This window comes from Rutilus rutilus (assembly GCF_951802725.1).
Source record: "Rutilus rutilus genome assembly, chromosome: 2".
Classification (NCBI taxonomy): Eukaryota; Metazoa; Chordata; class Actinopteri; order Cypriniformes; family Leuciscidae; genus Rutilus; species Rutilus rutilus.
Genome location: NC_140210.1, coordinates 39,371,370 through 39,384,816, shown reverse-complemented (window position 1 = coordinate 39,384,816; position 13,447 = coordinate 39,371,370). Strand labels below are relative to the sequence as shown.

At 36.8% G+C, this 13,447-nt stretch overlaps 1 protein-coding gene across 1 annotated transcript in view; it reads right to left on the bottom strand.

The window, feature by feature from the left end:
• The window catches only part of sorcs3a (sortilin related VPS10 domain containing receptor 3a), a gene marked incomplete at its 5' end in the record, with an annotated part of 249,011 nt that overhangs the window by 152,056 nt on the left and 83,508 nt on the right, over positions 1-13,447 (bottom strand). Inside the window, one exon of the mRNA XM_084402221.1 lies at positions 3,682-3,749. Within this exon, the coding sequence (XP_084258347.1) occupies positions 3,682-3,749 (68 nt within the window). The remainder of the gene's footprint in view (positions 1-3,681; positions 3,750-13,447) is intronic.

Below are 13,447 nucleotides of genomic sequence, written 5' to 3'. Positions count from 1 at the left end.
TTTTTAATTTTTCTTTCTCTTCATCTCCATCTTATAGGTTCAGTCCATTTTTCTATTTCAAATGACGTGCATATCATGAACACAATTCTGAATTGAAGAATGAAGAGGCATTTACTTTGACACAGGCAATGCATTCTGGGCAATGAAGTTTTCTTTACCCTCCTACGAAAAGTTTTATATTAAATATGATGAAATGTGTAAACTAAATACAAATCCTATAAACCTTTAAACTTGAGGGCTTTCTTTGTTCAAAACTTTTAAACAAGACAACATTATACAACATTAGAAAACTAAAAACAATTAAATACATATACATACATACAGTATATACATATATATATATATATATATATATATATATACACACACACACACACACACACATATATATATATATATATGGACACTCACCTAAAGGATTATTAGGAACACCATACTAATACTGTGTTTGACCCCCTTTTGCCTTCAGAACTGCCTTAATTCTACGTGGCATTGATTCAACAAGGTGCTGAAAGCATTCTTTAGAAATGTTGGCCCATATTGATAGGATAGCATCTTGCAGTTGATGGAGATTTGTGGGATGCACATCCAGGGCACGAAGCTCCCGTTCCACCACATCCCAAAGATGCGACTGTGGGGGCCATTTTAGTACAGTGAACTCATTGTCATGTTCAAGAAACCAATTTGAAATGATTCGAGCTTTGTGACATGGTGCATTATCCTGCTGGAAGTAGCCATCAGAGGATGGGTACATGGTGGTCATAAAGGGATGGACATGGTCAGAATCAATGCTCAGGTAGGCCGTGGCATTTAAACGATGCCCGATTGGCACTAAGGGGCCAAAAGTGTGCCAAGAAAACATCCCCCACACCATTACACCACCACCACCAGCCTGCACAGTGGTAACAAGGCATGATGGATCCATGTTCTCATTCTGTTTACGCCAAATTCTGACTCTACCATCTGAATGTCTCAATAGAAATCGAGACTCATCAGACCAGGCAACATTTTTCCAGTCTTCAACTGTCCAATTTTGGTGAGCTCGTGCAAATTGTAGCCTCTTTTTCCTATTTGTAGTGGAGATGAGTGGTACCCGGTGGGGTCTTCTGCTGTTGTAGCCCATCCGCCTCAAGGTTGTGCGTGTTGTGGATTCACAAATGCTTTGCTGCATACCTCGGTTGTAACGAGTGTTTATTTCAGTCAAAGTTGCTCTTCTATCAGCTTGAATCAGTCGGCCCATTCTCCTCTGACCTCTAGCATCAACAAGGCATTTTCGCCCACAGGACTGCCGCATACTGGATGTTTTTCCCTTTTCACACCATTCTTTGTAAACCCTAGAAATGGTTGTGCGTGAAAATCCCAGTAACTGAGCAGATTGTGAAATACTCAGACCGGCCCGTCTGGCACCAACAACCATGCCACGCTCAAAATTGCTTAAATCACCTTTCTTTCCCATTCTGACATTCAGTTTGGAGTTCAGGAGATTGTCTTGACCAGGACCACACCCCTAAATGCATTGAAGCAACTGCCATGTGATTGGTTGATTAGATAATTGCATTAATGAGAAATTGAACAGGTGTTCCTAATAATCCTTTAGGTGAGTGTATATATATATATATATATTCATATCTTTGCGTCCTTGTATTTAAAATTGTAATTCAACACATAAATAATTTGGTGTACATACAATTTTCACAATTAATTATAATGAAATGGCAAGTAATACATTGAAACTTGGATGCTTATACAGCAGATTTTTTTTTTATTTTATTTTTTTATTGATGCTACCTGACTACAGAAAGCTGAGAAATAAGGCTGTCTTCCCTTTTGCCAAATAGGAAAACTTGTACACCCATAATGCACTAGGCATGTTGGCATCCAAGGCCACTCCCACCAGTCTGCTATGGATACGCTTGACCAGGGTCAAATAGCACCTTCTTAGCAAACTTTTAGTCATACGTGTGTTGACTTGTTTGTTCCCGTGTGCAAGTATTCAAAGACTAAACATTTAGTGGGAGTGAGTTACTATCCGAAGGATCCAGCGCGTGGCTAAAGGCTGCAAAGAATCGCAAATAAGTAGAGAACACCGCGACGGAAATTCTGAAAAACCTCTGTGTTTGTAGTCAACATTTCAAACCGGATGACTACGAACACAGTGTTTTAGAATTACACAAGACACATCACTCATATTGTTTTGAATGGGGAAAAGTGCAACGCTCAATATGGCGGTATAAGTCCCGCCTTATAAATAACAGCCAATCACTGATTGGTAAAGTCATCGCATCACTGCAGCTGCTGTTTGAAGCTCCGGTTCCTATAGAAACAGTCAGACGTGTGCTTCCACTGCGCATGCGCATTAGCTTGATCCAGCCTGAAAATTTTCGTTTTCTGTCATGATTTGTGCATGCCCGTGAGGCGTTTCAAAGATGTCCGCTGGCATTTTGTCAGTCAAAAATAGTCGATCTCCGAATGCAACGTAACAGGAAGGAGAGTAAAGATGGAAAGCTCCTAAAGCTTAGTTCCATATAAATTCACGGATAATTCGTTGTTTTGTCTGTAGTGAAAATCAATATTGACCTTGTATTTGAAAAAGGATCCTCATATAAGAAACAATACTAAAATTCAGAGTCAGTTCATTCGCATTCGGAGATCGACTATTTTTGACTGTCAAAATGCCGGCGGACACAGCTAAAGTGAGTTGCTCAAAATCTTTCTTTTTAGTAAACTCTGTGTACACAAACAATGTTCTCAATGCTCGAGTTCATGTGTAGAGCCCCTTGTGATACTTCGAGCAAAGTTTCATGTTGTGTCGAGCCTTCTTAGTGTTTTAAAAATAGCGATTTTTGATGCTATCATAGAAGTGCCCCAGCACTCCCATTCAAAAGGCAATTTGACCGAAAACTAAAATACGGTCAAACTTAAAAGTGGCGTCTCCATTCTAATTATGCTTTTAAACGAAAGTTTGCCTCGGGTAGATTAACAAAAATACCCTAGGTTGCATTTTGGCGAGAGTTACCCTTTAATCTGTTGTATTGTATATGCTTACACAATGATTTATATCGCACAAAGAATGAAACATCCTTGAATAAGAAAACCCATCCATATATTCTCAGAAAAGCCATTAACCTTGAAACCCTGCTGAAAAGAGCACTGCACTTGTCATCTCAAATCAGACGTCATCACAAATCGTCAGACTTAAGCACCTCAATACGGAGCTTCTCTCTGTCCAAATTGAAGTGTTCAGCTCACCGTGTGAAAGATAAGGCTGCTCCTATTACTCTCAATTGAACAAAGCATCAAAAAACACCAGTAAACGAGAATCTAACAGAGCCAATAAGGATTACGAAGGGATGATAAAGTGAATTGAATTTACATTGTAGAGGACTTTTGTAGTCTTTTTTTTCTTTTCTTTTTTTCAGCAAGAAATAGGCTTAGCTGAGCTACTTTCCAACTGAGGATATGAATGATTCAAACTAGTAATAAAATAAAATAAAATAATACAAAATTAAATATCATGGGCTAATAACAAGTGCTCAAGATGGAATGGTTCCTGAAGTTATTACTGTCGCCCCTCACACACAACTCTGCTCCCATACTCTAATGTAATGGAGAACGGGAGATGAGATAAGATGGGAGGAGAGAGATGGGAGACAGAGGAACAAATGGTATCTTTTAGCTCACCTCCATAGAGTGCTTTCTGTTACACTGCCAAGGTGAAAGTCATACAGCTTGGTGAGAATCAGAATCACCTGTGAAAAGAAAATCAAAAATATGATAAATATATATGCACTGATTTCCTGACATATATTCATCACTCTTATTTCGGTCCATCACATTTATATTTACCGCTGTTTTTTTTTTCCCCTAAATTGTTATAACAGGAGACATATTGCCAGAGGCTAATAGCAGGACATGTACAGTAGCGAACAATTCAAGTTAACAATAATAGTGCTAGAGCTCTCAAGAGACAAAACTGAACTTTCATGATTCTCAGTACCATAAAAAAAAAAACTCACTACTTGTTTGAATAATAATAGGAACATTAATTACATTCAAGCAATGGCATGAAACCTTCAGTTATTTCAATTTACAGTCAGTAATAAAGAAGAAAGTAATTTCTCAAGACTTTGACCTTTCTAATGTTGTAGTTTGTCTTGATTAAAAAAATACTTATAACTTTACTTATGTAGTAGTACACACACACACACACACTACTTTTAGTGGGTTCGCACGCGTATGCGGACCTAATGATGTACATATTTGTCCTGTCTGTTTACATTCCTTTATATTCACACTAGACAAACTAACTATGTTTACATCAAAGCAGTGCCAAGTGTGACCTTTTTCACTATCAACTTAGCTGTTTAGAAGCCAGTGGCGTCTAAGCACAGGTGGATGCTCATTTTCCAAACGCCCTTCAATTGTTTCTTTTCCTGACCGTCGCGTTGTTGTGTTTACTTCTCTTTTGTGTCAACAGGCGAGCCTCAATCAGGCTTCAAGGCTTTAATCTGGGCGGGATTGAGCTTGATAGTTCTCAACCCTGACCTTGGGCTCTATGATCTGTGAGAGCTTGTAGCCTCAGGGTCAGTGAGAAGACAGCGGGAGCTGAACTACCCATCCAGAACGCCAAACACTCATGCATGCACCCGTATCACACATTCACAACACTGGCCCCATGAAACGCCTCGACATACTTCGCTGCGCACACCACTGAAAATGATAAAGGCTTAAAAATGTGTTTTCTCTGTGGTTTCCTTCATTTTATGGTGGCACAGTATAGTGGGGTAAGATGTGTCACCCACTTAATCTAGCAAATACACGATCATATGCTGCCTGGGCCAGGCCTAAAACTAACAGGGTATAGTTAACTAAAACTATGACTACTTATGTTACTTGAAATAAAATAAATGTTAACAGAAATAAATAAATAATAATAAAAAAAAAAATTAAAACGTCTCTTCTCTTCTCATTTGCACATATTAAAAAGATAATAAAATCACAAAAACACACTAAATTACGGAAGAGGATTAGGGGCAAGCAATAATAAAAAAAATAAAACCATCTCGAGATTAAAGTCATTATAATTCGAGATTAAACTCGTTAAATTTCGAGAAAAAAAGTCGAAATACAATCTTGAGAATAAAGTCATTAAATATCGAGATTAAAGTCATTATAATTCGAGATTAAACTCTAAATTTCAAGAAAAAAAGTCGAAATACAATCTTGAGAATAAACTCATTAAATATCGAGAATAAAGTCGTTGTGTTTCGAGAAAAAAAATCTTTAAATTTCGAGAAAAAAACTCGAAATACAATCTTGAGAATAAACTCATTAAATTTCGAGAATAAAGTCGTTGTGTTTCGAGAAAAAAAGTCGAAATTAAATGTAGAGAATAACGCATTCGATCAGTGTTATATTAATAAAAACCATAATAGTATCTCAATGATACAAAAATAACACAGAAAACCACACAACACACATCCTTTTTACTTAGTTTTATATTTTAATTTATTTTATTTTCTATGCTTATTAAATGTATACAAATAAAATACATTTTATTTGCATTTTGTTCTTATATTTTATTTTAATTAATGTATTTTTATACTGATTAAATATATAAAATAAAATAAATACAAGCAAATCATGTTTTATTTTCATTTGGTATTGTTTTCTCCTAAAATCATTTGGCAGCAGACATTCTCTATAGAGAAACAACTTGAAGTAAAAAGTGGCACAGCTTACCCCACTCTTCACTATACATAACCCTTTTGAATTTGAACAAATAAGCTGACAGCGTGGAAGATATGTTTACAGCTGTTACTTTAACTTATACAAAGCCAAACACAAAGTGAAAAACTATAAACAAATCTCTAAAATGAATTTAGCATGTTCACGCACCTTAACACAGTCAAATGGTGGACTGACTTCCACCATAACTTAATTGCATTTGAAACCAAAAGAACATACATGAACAGCATGACATTAGGCAACAGACAGTTATATAATTAATAAATGGCTCAGTGCTTATACATTTGTCTAACATACGCAGAAGACAGCAACTGACAAAGGGCAGCCATGATTATAAGTCACAGTTGCAACACATGGTCCCTCACATTGACATTTTACATAATTACAGCCATTTTCTTATGTCAGACGCTGCTGTGTTTCCTGTTCAGGTCTAGGTAAGTTTGAGATTATGGGTTTCATTTGCATATTCATATTCATATTAATTTCCCTGTGATAGCTTTGCTTAGTGTAAAACAGGCCTCTTCCCTGAAGCAGGGCGACAAACAAGCTGTCACTTTGACTCATGTTGGTAGTAGCGACTTCTCCGTGTCTGTTTCAGCAGATAAAAGTCATGAAACGTGAAAAACATGTTGGCGAGGGGAAAAAAACTGTTCAAACCCTTCTTCCTCAAAGAAAGAGTCTACTGTACGACCAAGTGGCTAAAGCAAACAAAAAGGCCAGCCCATATGCATGCCTAACCGAGCGATGCTGATATTTAAAAAAAAAAATGTGTTTAGACTCATGGAGAACAGATGGTTCAAACCAAAAAAGATCAGTCTAACCAAGTCAATCTTACAGGAAAATGTAAATATTTTACGACGTGGTGATTCCGTATAAACTCACATGATGTGATTCGTACAAACAATTGATTTATAGAAAAAAGTAAGCATGTCTTCCCCTAACCCCACCTCAAACCTACACTCTCAGAAAAAAAGGTACAAAAGCTGTCACTGGGACAGTAGCCTTCAAAATGGTTCTAATATGTACCATTTAGGTACTAATATGTACACGTTTGGTACCAGTACACATTTGGTACCAATATACCTTTGAGGGACTTAAATGCACTCTTTAGGTACAAATGTGTACCTTTTGAAAAGGTACCGCCACAGTGACAGCTTTTGTACCTTTTTTTCTGAGAGTGTCACTGGGGTGGAAGTAGATCATACGAAAATGTATACGTATGAGATTGTACGAATTAATACGAATAAGCAGTGCTTGACATTAACTTTTTTGTTCACCAGCCACTGTGTTTTCCAAATGCCACTCAGCATTTTCACTGGCCACAATTTCGACATCGATATCATGGGGGGAAAACTGCCACATAGATATTTTTATATTATATCATAATTTGGCAGCAGATATATTAGGCTGCTGTCACTTTAAGTCCTCACGCACGGATCCATTATACTGTTACACGTGCGTTTTCTCTCTCAGCCGTTTACATTCAATTAAAACATAACTAACTGTGTTTATGTAACTACTCGCCGAGACCGGCATTTTGAAATTACTTTGTGGGTATTTGACTGTTTAAATGCAATAAGCAGTGAAAAAGAACTCAATTTAGCACTGAGAGTGCTTTACGGCTTTACGCACATTGGGTGTGAGCACAAAATATGTGGGAATGAGTACAATTATGAGCAAAAAGTACAATCCAACACTGAAATTCAAGCCCTGCTGTAACATCAACAATATTCATCGAGTGAATGAAACGAGTGAGTGAGGGGAGGCGGGTTTGTGTGTCAATTCACTGTCAGAGAGATGAGAGCCAGCAGAGGTGTCAAAAGTATTCACATTCATTACTCAGGTAGAAGTATAGATACTAGGGTTTAAAAAGACTTCTGTAGAAGTTGAAGTATCAACTCAAGCTTTTTACTCAAGTAAAAGTATAAAAGTACTTGTTTCAAAACTACTTAAAGTATAAAAGTAAAAGTAATGTAAGGAAAAAAAATGCAATTAACTCTTGACAAACTCAATCTCTCTCTCTCTCTCTCTCTCTCTCTCTCTCTCTCTCTCTCTCTCTCTCTCTCTCTCTCTCTCTCTCTCTCTCTCTCTCTCTCTCTCTCTCTCTCTCTCTCTCTCTCTCTCTCTCTCTCTCTCTGTGTGTGTGTGTGTGACTCAATATTTCACGCGATTTGCCCCTATTTCTCCCTGGCTTACCGCATCTAGGTTTCCTTCGGAGGAGTTTTGGCGCTTCGCACAACCAAATGTGACTACAGCCTCTCACAAGTTAGAAAGACACCACAACGCCAATCAGTTTAGCGATGTGTATTTAGGAGGCGGGACTCAGGTCTAAACCGTTTGTGTAATTGGCCAAATATATATTTTTTAACGACGACAAGCCGGAATGAAAACAAGCCGCAATTAAATAGGAGTAACGAGGCTATTTTTAAAATGTAAGGAGTAGAAAGTACAGATAATTGCGTGAAAATGTAAGGAGTAGAAGTAAAAAGTAGTCTGAAAAATAATTACTCCAGTAAAGTATAGATACCCCAAATTTCTACTTAAGTAAGGTAACGAAGTATTTGTACTTCGTTACTTGACACCTCTGAGAGCAAGAAAGCGTAGCTAGTATTCTGTGGCAGTGTATTGGAAGTGTTTCAGACGATTCACTATCAAAATATAATTTTGACAACACTATATTGCACTTAGTTTATAATTCCAGATGCCTTTTTAAAAGACTACAATTGGAAAATGTATATATTATATTTAAAATTCAACTAGCCAAAGTGGCTAGTAGGAGTGAATGCGTTACACGATACTGCTGAAATCCACCCGTATTTGGAGATTGGGTTGGTCCAGAACAGAGAGGAGCAAGCCATTTAAATAAGAAGAGAAACAAATAATGGGAAGTCTTGTCCGAGCTAGAAGAATCACAACCTCTGAACTCTTTACTCCCCATTAATTCTCATATTCTGTTCAGAGACCCAGGGCCATTTTAATAGAGATTAAAATTATACAATTTAAAGAGAAAAAAATCCTCGGAAAATATAGACCTGATCTAGAAATAGAGAGAGAAGCACTTTTTACAAGTACTTTACTTACTATATTATATTTATCTTTCCCACACAAATAAAAAAAAAATATTGCAGATACAGAGAAACTCACTGATGTAATTGGAGTGGATGAAAGCCACACATCTAGAAGCAAAAAATAGCATAGCAATATTAGGAAAGAAAGAAAGAAAGAAAGAAAGAAAGAAAGAAAGAAAGAAAGAAAGAAAGAAAGAAAGAAAGAAAGAAAGAAAGAAAGAAAGAAAGACTTATTCAGGTGTGTGTGTGTGTGTGTGTATGTGTGTGTGTGTGTGTGTGTGTGTGTGTGTGTGTGTGTGTGTGTGTGTGTGTGTGTGTGTGTGTGTGTGTGTGTGTGTGTGTGTGTGTGTGTGTGTGTGTGTGTGTGTGTGTGTGACACAGAGAGATTTCTTGTTGCCCCTTAGGGTTTCTATTGTTTATTGTATGAAAGCCTCAGCTGCAGTGGAATTTTACACAAACACAGTGTGGAGGCTCCAACTTCTTGATGCCATTCTGCATTGTTCTTTCCTGCAGATCAGCAGAACTCTTGCTGACAAATAAAGCATGGATCCACCTCTGATTACTGGTGCTCGGCATAATACACAATAAACCACTGCAAAACAAGCAGAAATGAAGCTCCAAACGTAGCTTTGGGAGGACCCGAATCACTCAGTCCTGTCAATCATCATTTCAGGCGTCCCAGTGGCAATTCTGCCAGTCTCCCTTTTTCTCCATTCTGTCAACTGATGGAGTTTGGGTTCCTTGCCACTCTAACCTCATGGCTTGCTTAGTTGGGGACACTTAATATTCAGCAATATTATTATATTATATTATATTATATTATATTATATTATATTATATTATATTATATTATATTATATTATATTATATTATATTATATTATATTATATTATATCATTGTTTTCTGCAGTTTTCCGCAAAACTGATTTAAAGGGGAAATTAACTAATTTAATAATTGAAAAAAAAAACTGAATCAACACTGAACTTCAGCTAGACTTCAGCTGAACAATGACACTATTTGTCTTTTAGAGCTGCTGTACAGCCAAAATGAACTGTTTGCATAATTGAATTGTTGTCCTGTTATCACTGTAAAGCTGATTTGAAACTGTATTGTATAAATCGCTATATAAATAAAGGTAAGATGACTTGACAACTTAATGGATATGTTTTTTCATTTTTTTTTTTTTTAATTAACTTGATTAAATTAAGGAAAAATGTACATGCAATTACTTTAGGTCAGTACAACAAAAATACAACAAGTTAATTTAAATAAATAATGTTTTGTTGAACCAACTTAATTTTTAAATAAAGTTATTAAAGGTCATGTTTCTGTTCACCACAAGATTCAAAAACATCACAGAAACTCTTCTAAACATCACTGAGCATTGAGCATAGAATCATTAGGCTAACATCTACTTAACAAGTTTAAGTGGACTGAATAAAATAAAATAATTTCCGATAAAACGTTCAAAAATTGTGTTGCATCAGCTCATTTTAACAAAGTAATTTGAACAAGCAGTAAAATTATATATTTTTAATGTTTAATTATTGTGTAGTTATCGTCATCCATTATTACATTCATTCATCCATCCATATCCATATCCTTTATACATTTTTATTCTCTGTAGCAGGGAGTGCTGGAGCTGAATATATAGAATATTTAATAATTGCAGTACACTTTTTTTTTCTTTTTTTTTTTTTTACCAAATCTTACAGCCCAAGTCAGAAGTCTCAGCAGAAAAGGAAATATTTGCAAGCTATGTTCAGCCACTGATAAATCAGTTTTGAGGATTTCATTAGATTTACGTTTGTGCAAAAACCATAATACATTTAGCTTTCAGACTGTTGGTTTCAATCATTGAGGCTCAGAGTCCCATTCATGAGCTCACCCACTAGTTAATTCGTTTATTTAGTCACATGATTACTGTGTGTACTAGTAAAAAGATGATGGAAGTAGACACTACTCATTCACTGATGCTGCTCTCCGCAAAACCCCCAATTGACCTGCAATTAATCAAAGAAATGTCAATTATCCATGACTTGGATTATCATCATTGGACTTTAATTAAAGCAACTGCGACAAACAGAAATATTATTAGCATAACTAAATGTTCCATGCTCACAAAGACCAATTTAAAGTGTCAAACTCAATTTCGAAGTGACGCGGTTTGCCCCACTACTAATGAAGGGACTAATGGCTTCTTTAGAAAAACGCCTCTGTCTCTCCTAAACTCTCTCTCCATCCGTTTTGAAGCATCTTGAATCCTTTTATCGCCTGTTAGCTGGAGGCTACTGCAGGGTCAACTACATGCTGACCCGTGTGGCCATAATTTAACTATTGCATTTTAAGCAGGAGAGTGTGAGGCCTGTTTATGAATCTGTTGATTTTTAATCAGCCACTGAAGTCAAAAAGCTCAGCCAAGATTTTTAGGAATCAACTGTTCAACTCGTCAACACAAGATGTTTGTAAAAAATGCACCTGCAGTTAATGATGGCTGACAGACAAATGTTTGAAAATGTCATCGCTGCCTTTTGGCTGACACTTTTACAATGTTCAGCGAGACATAACGGACGCTGAACAGATTGTGTGTTCCTCTGCGGCAGAAGGCAGATTTAATGTTTCAGCGCCACATCATGTCAAAACTGCATTGCAGGTGGGGACTGAAATACTCCCTATGGATTAGAGCAAAGCATTAGCCTTGATGCGTCAACATGTTTAGATGGTGCAACAGGAGTAGAGGACCTATCTATCTATCTATCTATCTATCTATCTATCTATCTATCTATCTATCTATCTATCTATCTATCTATCTATCTATCTATCTATCTATCTATCTATCTATCTGTCTGTCTATAGAAAGTCTCAATCCATTCTATTGACAAACATTGCTTTTCTAGTTAAACTATCTATCCATCTATCATCTATCTGTCTGTCTATACATAGAAAGTCTAGTTTATCTATCTATCTATCTATCCATCCATCCATCCATCCATCCATCCATCCATCTGTATAGAAAGTCTCAATTAATTCTCTTGACAAACATTGTTTTTTCTAGTTAAACCATCTATCCATCCATCCATCCATCCATCCATCCATCCATCCATCCATCCATCCATCTATCTGTCTGTCTGTCTATCTGTCTGTCTATACATAGAAAGTCTCAATCCATTCTCTTGACAAACATTGCTTTTCTAGTTAAACCATCCATCCATCCATCCATCCATCCATCCATCCATCCATCTATCTGTCTGTCTGTCTGTCTGTCTATCTGTCTGTCTATACATAGAAAGTCTCAATCCATTCTCTTGACAAACATTGCTTTTCTAGTTAAACCATCCATCCATCCACCCACCCACCCACCCACCCATCCATCCATCCATCCATCCATCCATCCATCCATCCATCCATCCATCCATCCATCCATCCATCCATCCATCCATCCATCTATCTATACATAGAAAGTCTCAATCCATTCTCTTGACAAACATTGCTTTTCTAGTTAAACTATCTATCCATCCATCCACCCATCCATCCATATCCTCTTGACAAACTTTGTTATTCTAGTGAAATTATCAATTCATCCGTCCGTCTATCTTCTTGACAAACTTTGTTTTTCTAGTTAAAATTAGTCTAAATTTCTGAATTTCAATTTAGTTCAACTTCATTATATTCAAATCAAAACTGCAATTTTTCATCCTGTTTGCTGTTCAAATTCAAATTGGATTCTCAATTGAATTCTCAATGTCACAGCCCCTGCTTGTTACATACCTGCAAAATGTACATGGCCCAGCACTTTTTGGTTGATTTATAATGAAAAGATACAATTGCCTGAATCACATTGGTGAAACAATTCCAGTAGGGGTTCAATCTTCAGCTGGCAGGAGCCGCCACTGGCATGTCACGTGACCAGTGGCTGGCTGGCAGCTGTGAGCAATCCCAGTGAAGTATGCCACTGCTAGTCTGGTACATCCTCCACAAACTAGCACTGCAAGATGGGAAATTGCAACGCGAAAATTGCATTCAGCTTTAATATTTTTTAGGCGTGTTTGTGTCGTTATCTGATTTGCATAATTCCTTAACAGGCACTGAAGCAACAAAGACATTGCATGGAAATAAATGAAACTATATGTGGGAGCAATTCATTCTTAGTGGATTCCTCCCTTAGTGTTCGCAAATATCCAGAAAGAGAGATAGGTCAGCCTCCTCCGGGTATTGGCATTATAACGTATAGAACAAACATGTCAACATGTAGATGTAGTACCAGAGTAATGCCATATAACTCAATTAAATGGCGAGAGAAAACAATCCATACAGTGACGTGACATGCACTGATGCTAGATTGCTATTCATAACATAGTGTAGTTATGTCAGTATGGCTGTTAACAAAATGAGAAGGATTTCTCATTAAAATGGACATGGAACACCATGAGCTGTCTCTCTCTCACACACACATAATCTGTCTCTCTCTCAATGTATTTTATGGCATTTACTGCCTCGTAACTCAGTGAGGAATCCAACTCCTGCCAGCTTGTGTCATTTCACACAACCTTAAAATGAAACATAGACATCTATTTTAAATGAGTCAAATCTAAATATGTCATTATCATTATAATGATTTTCCTTTTTTCTT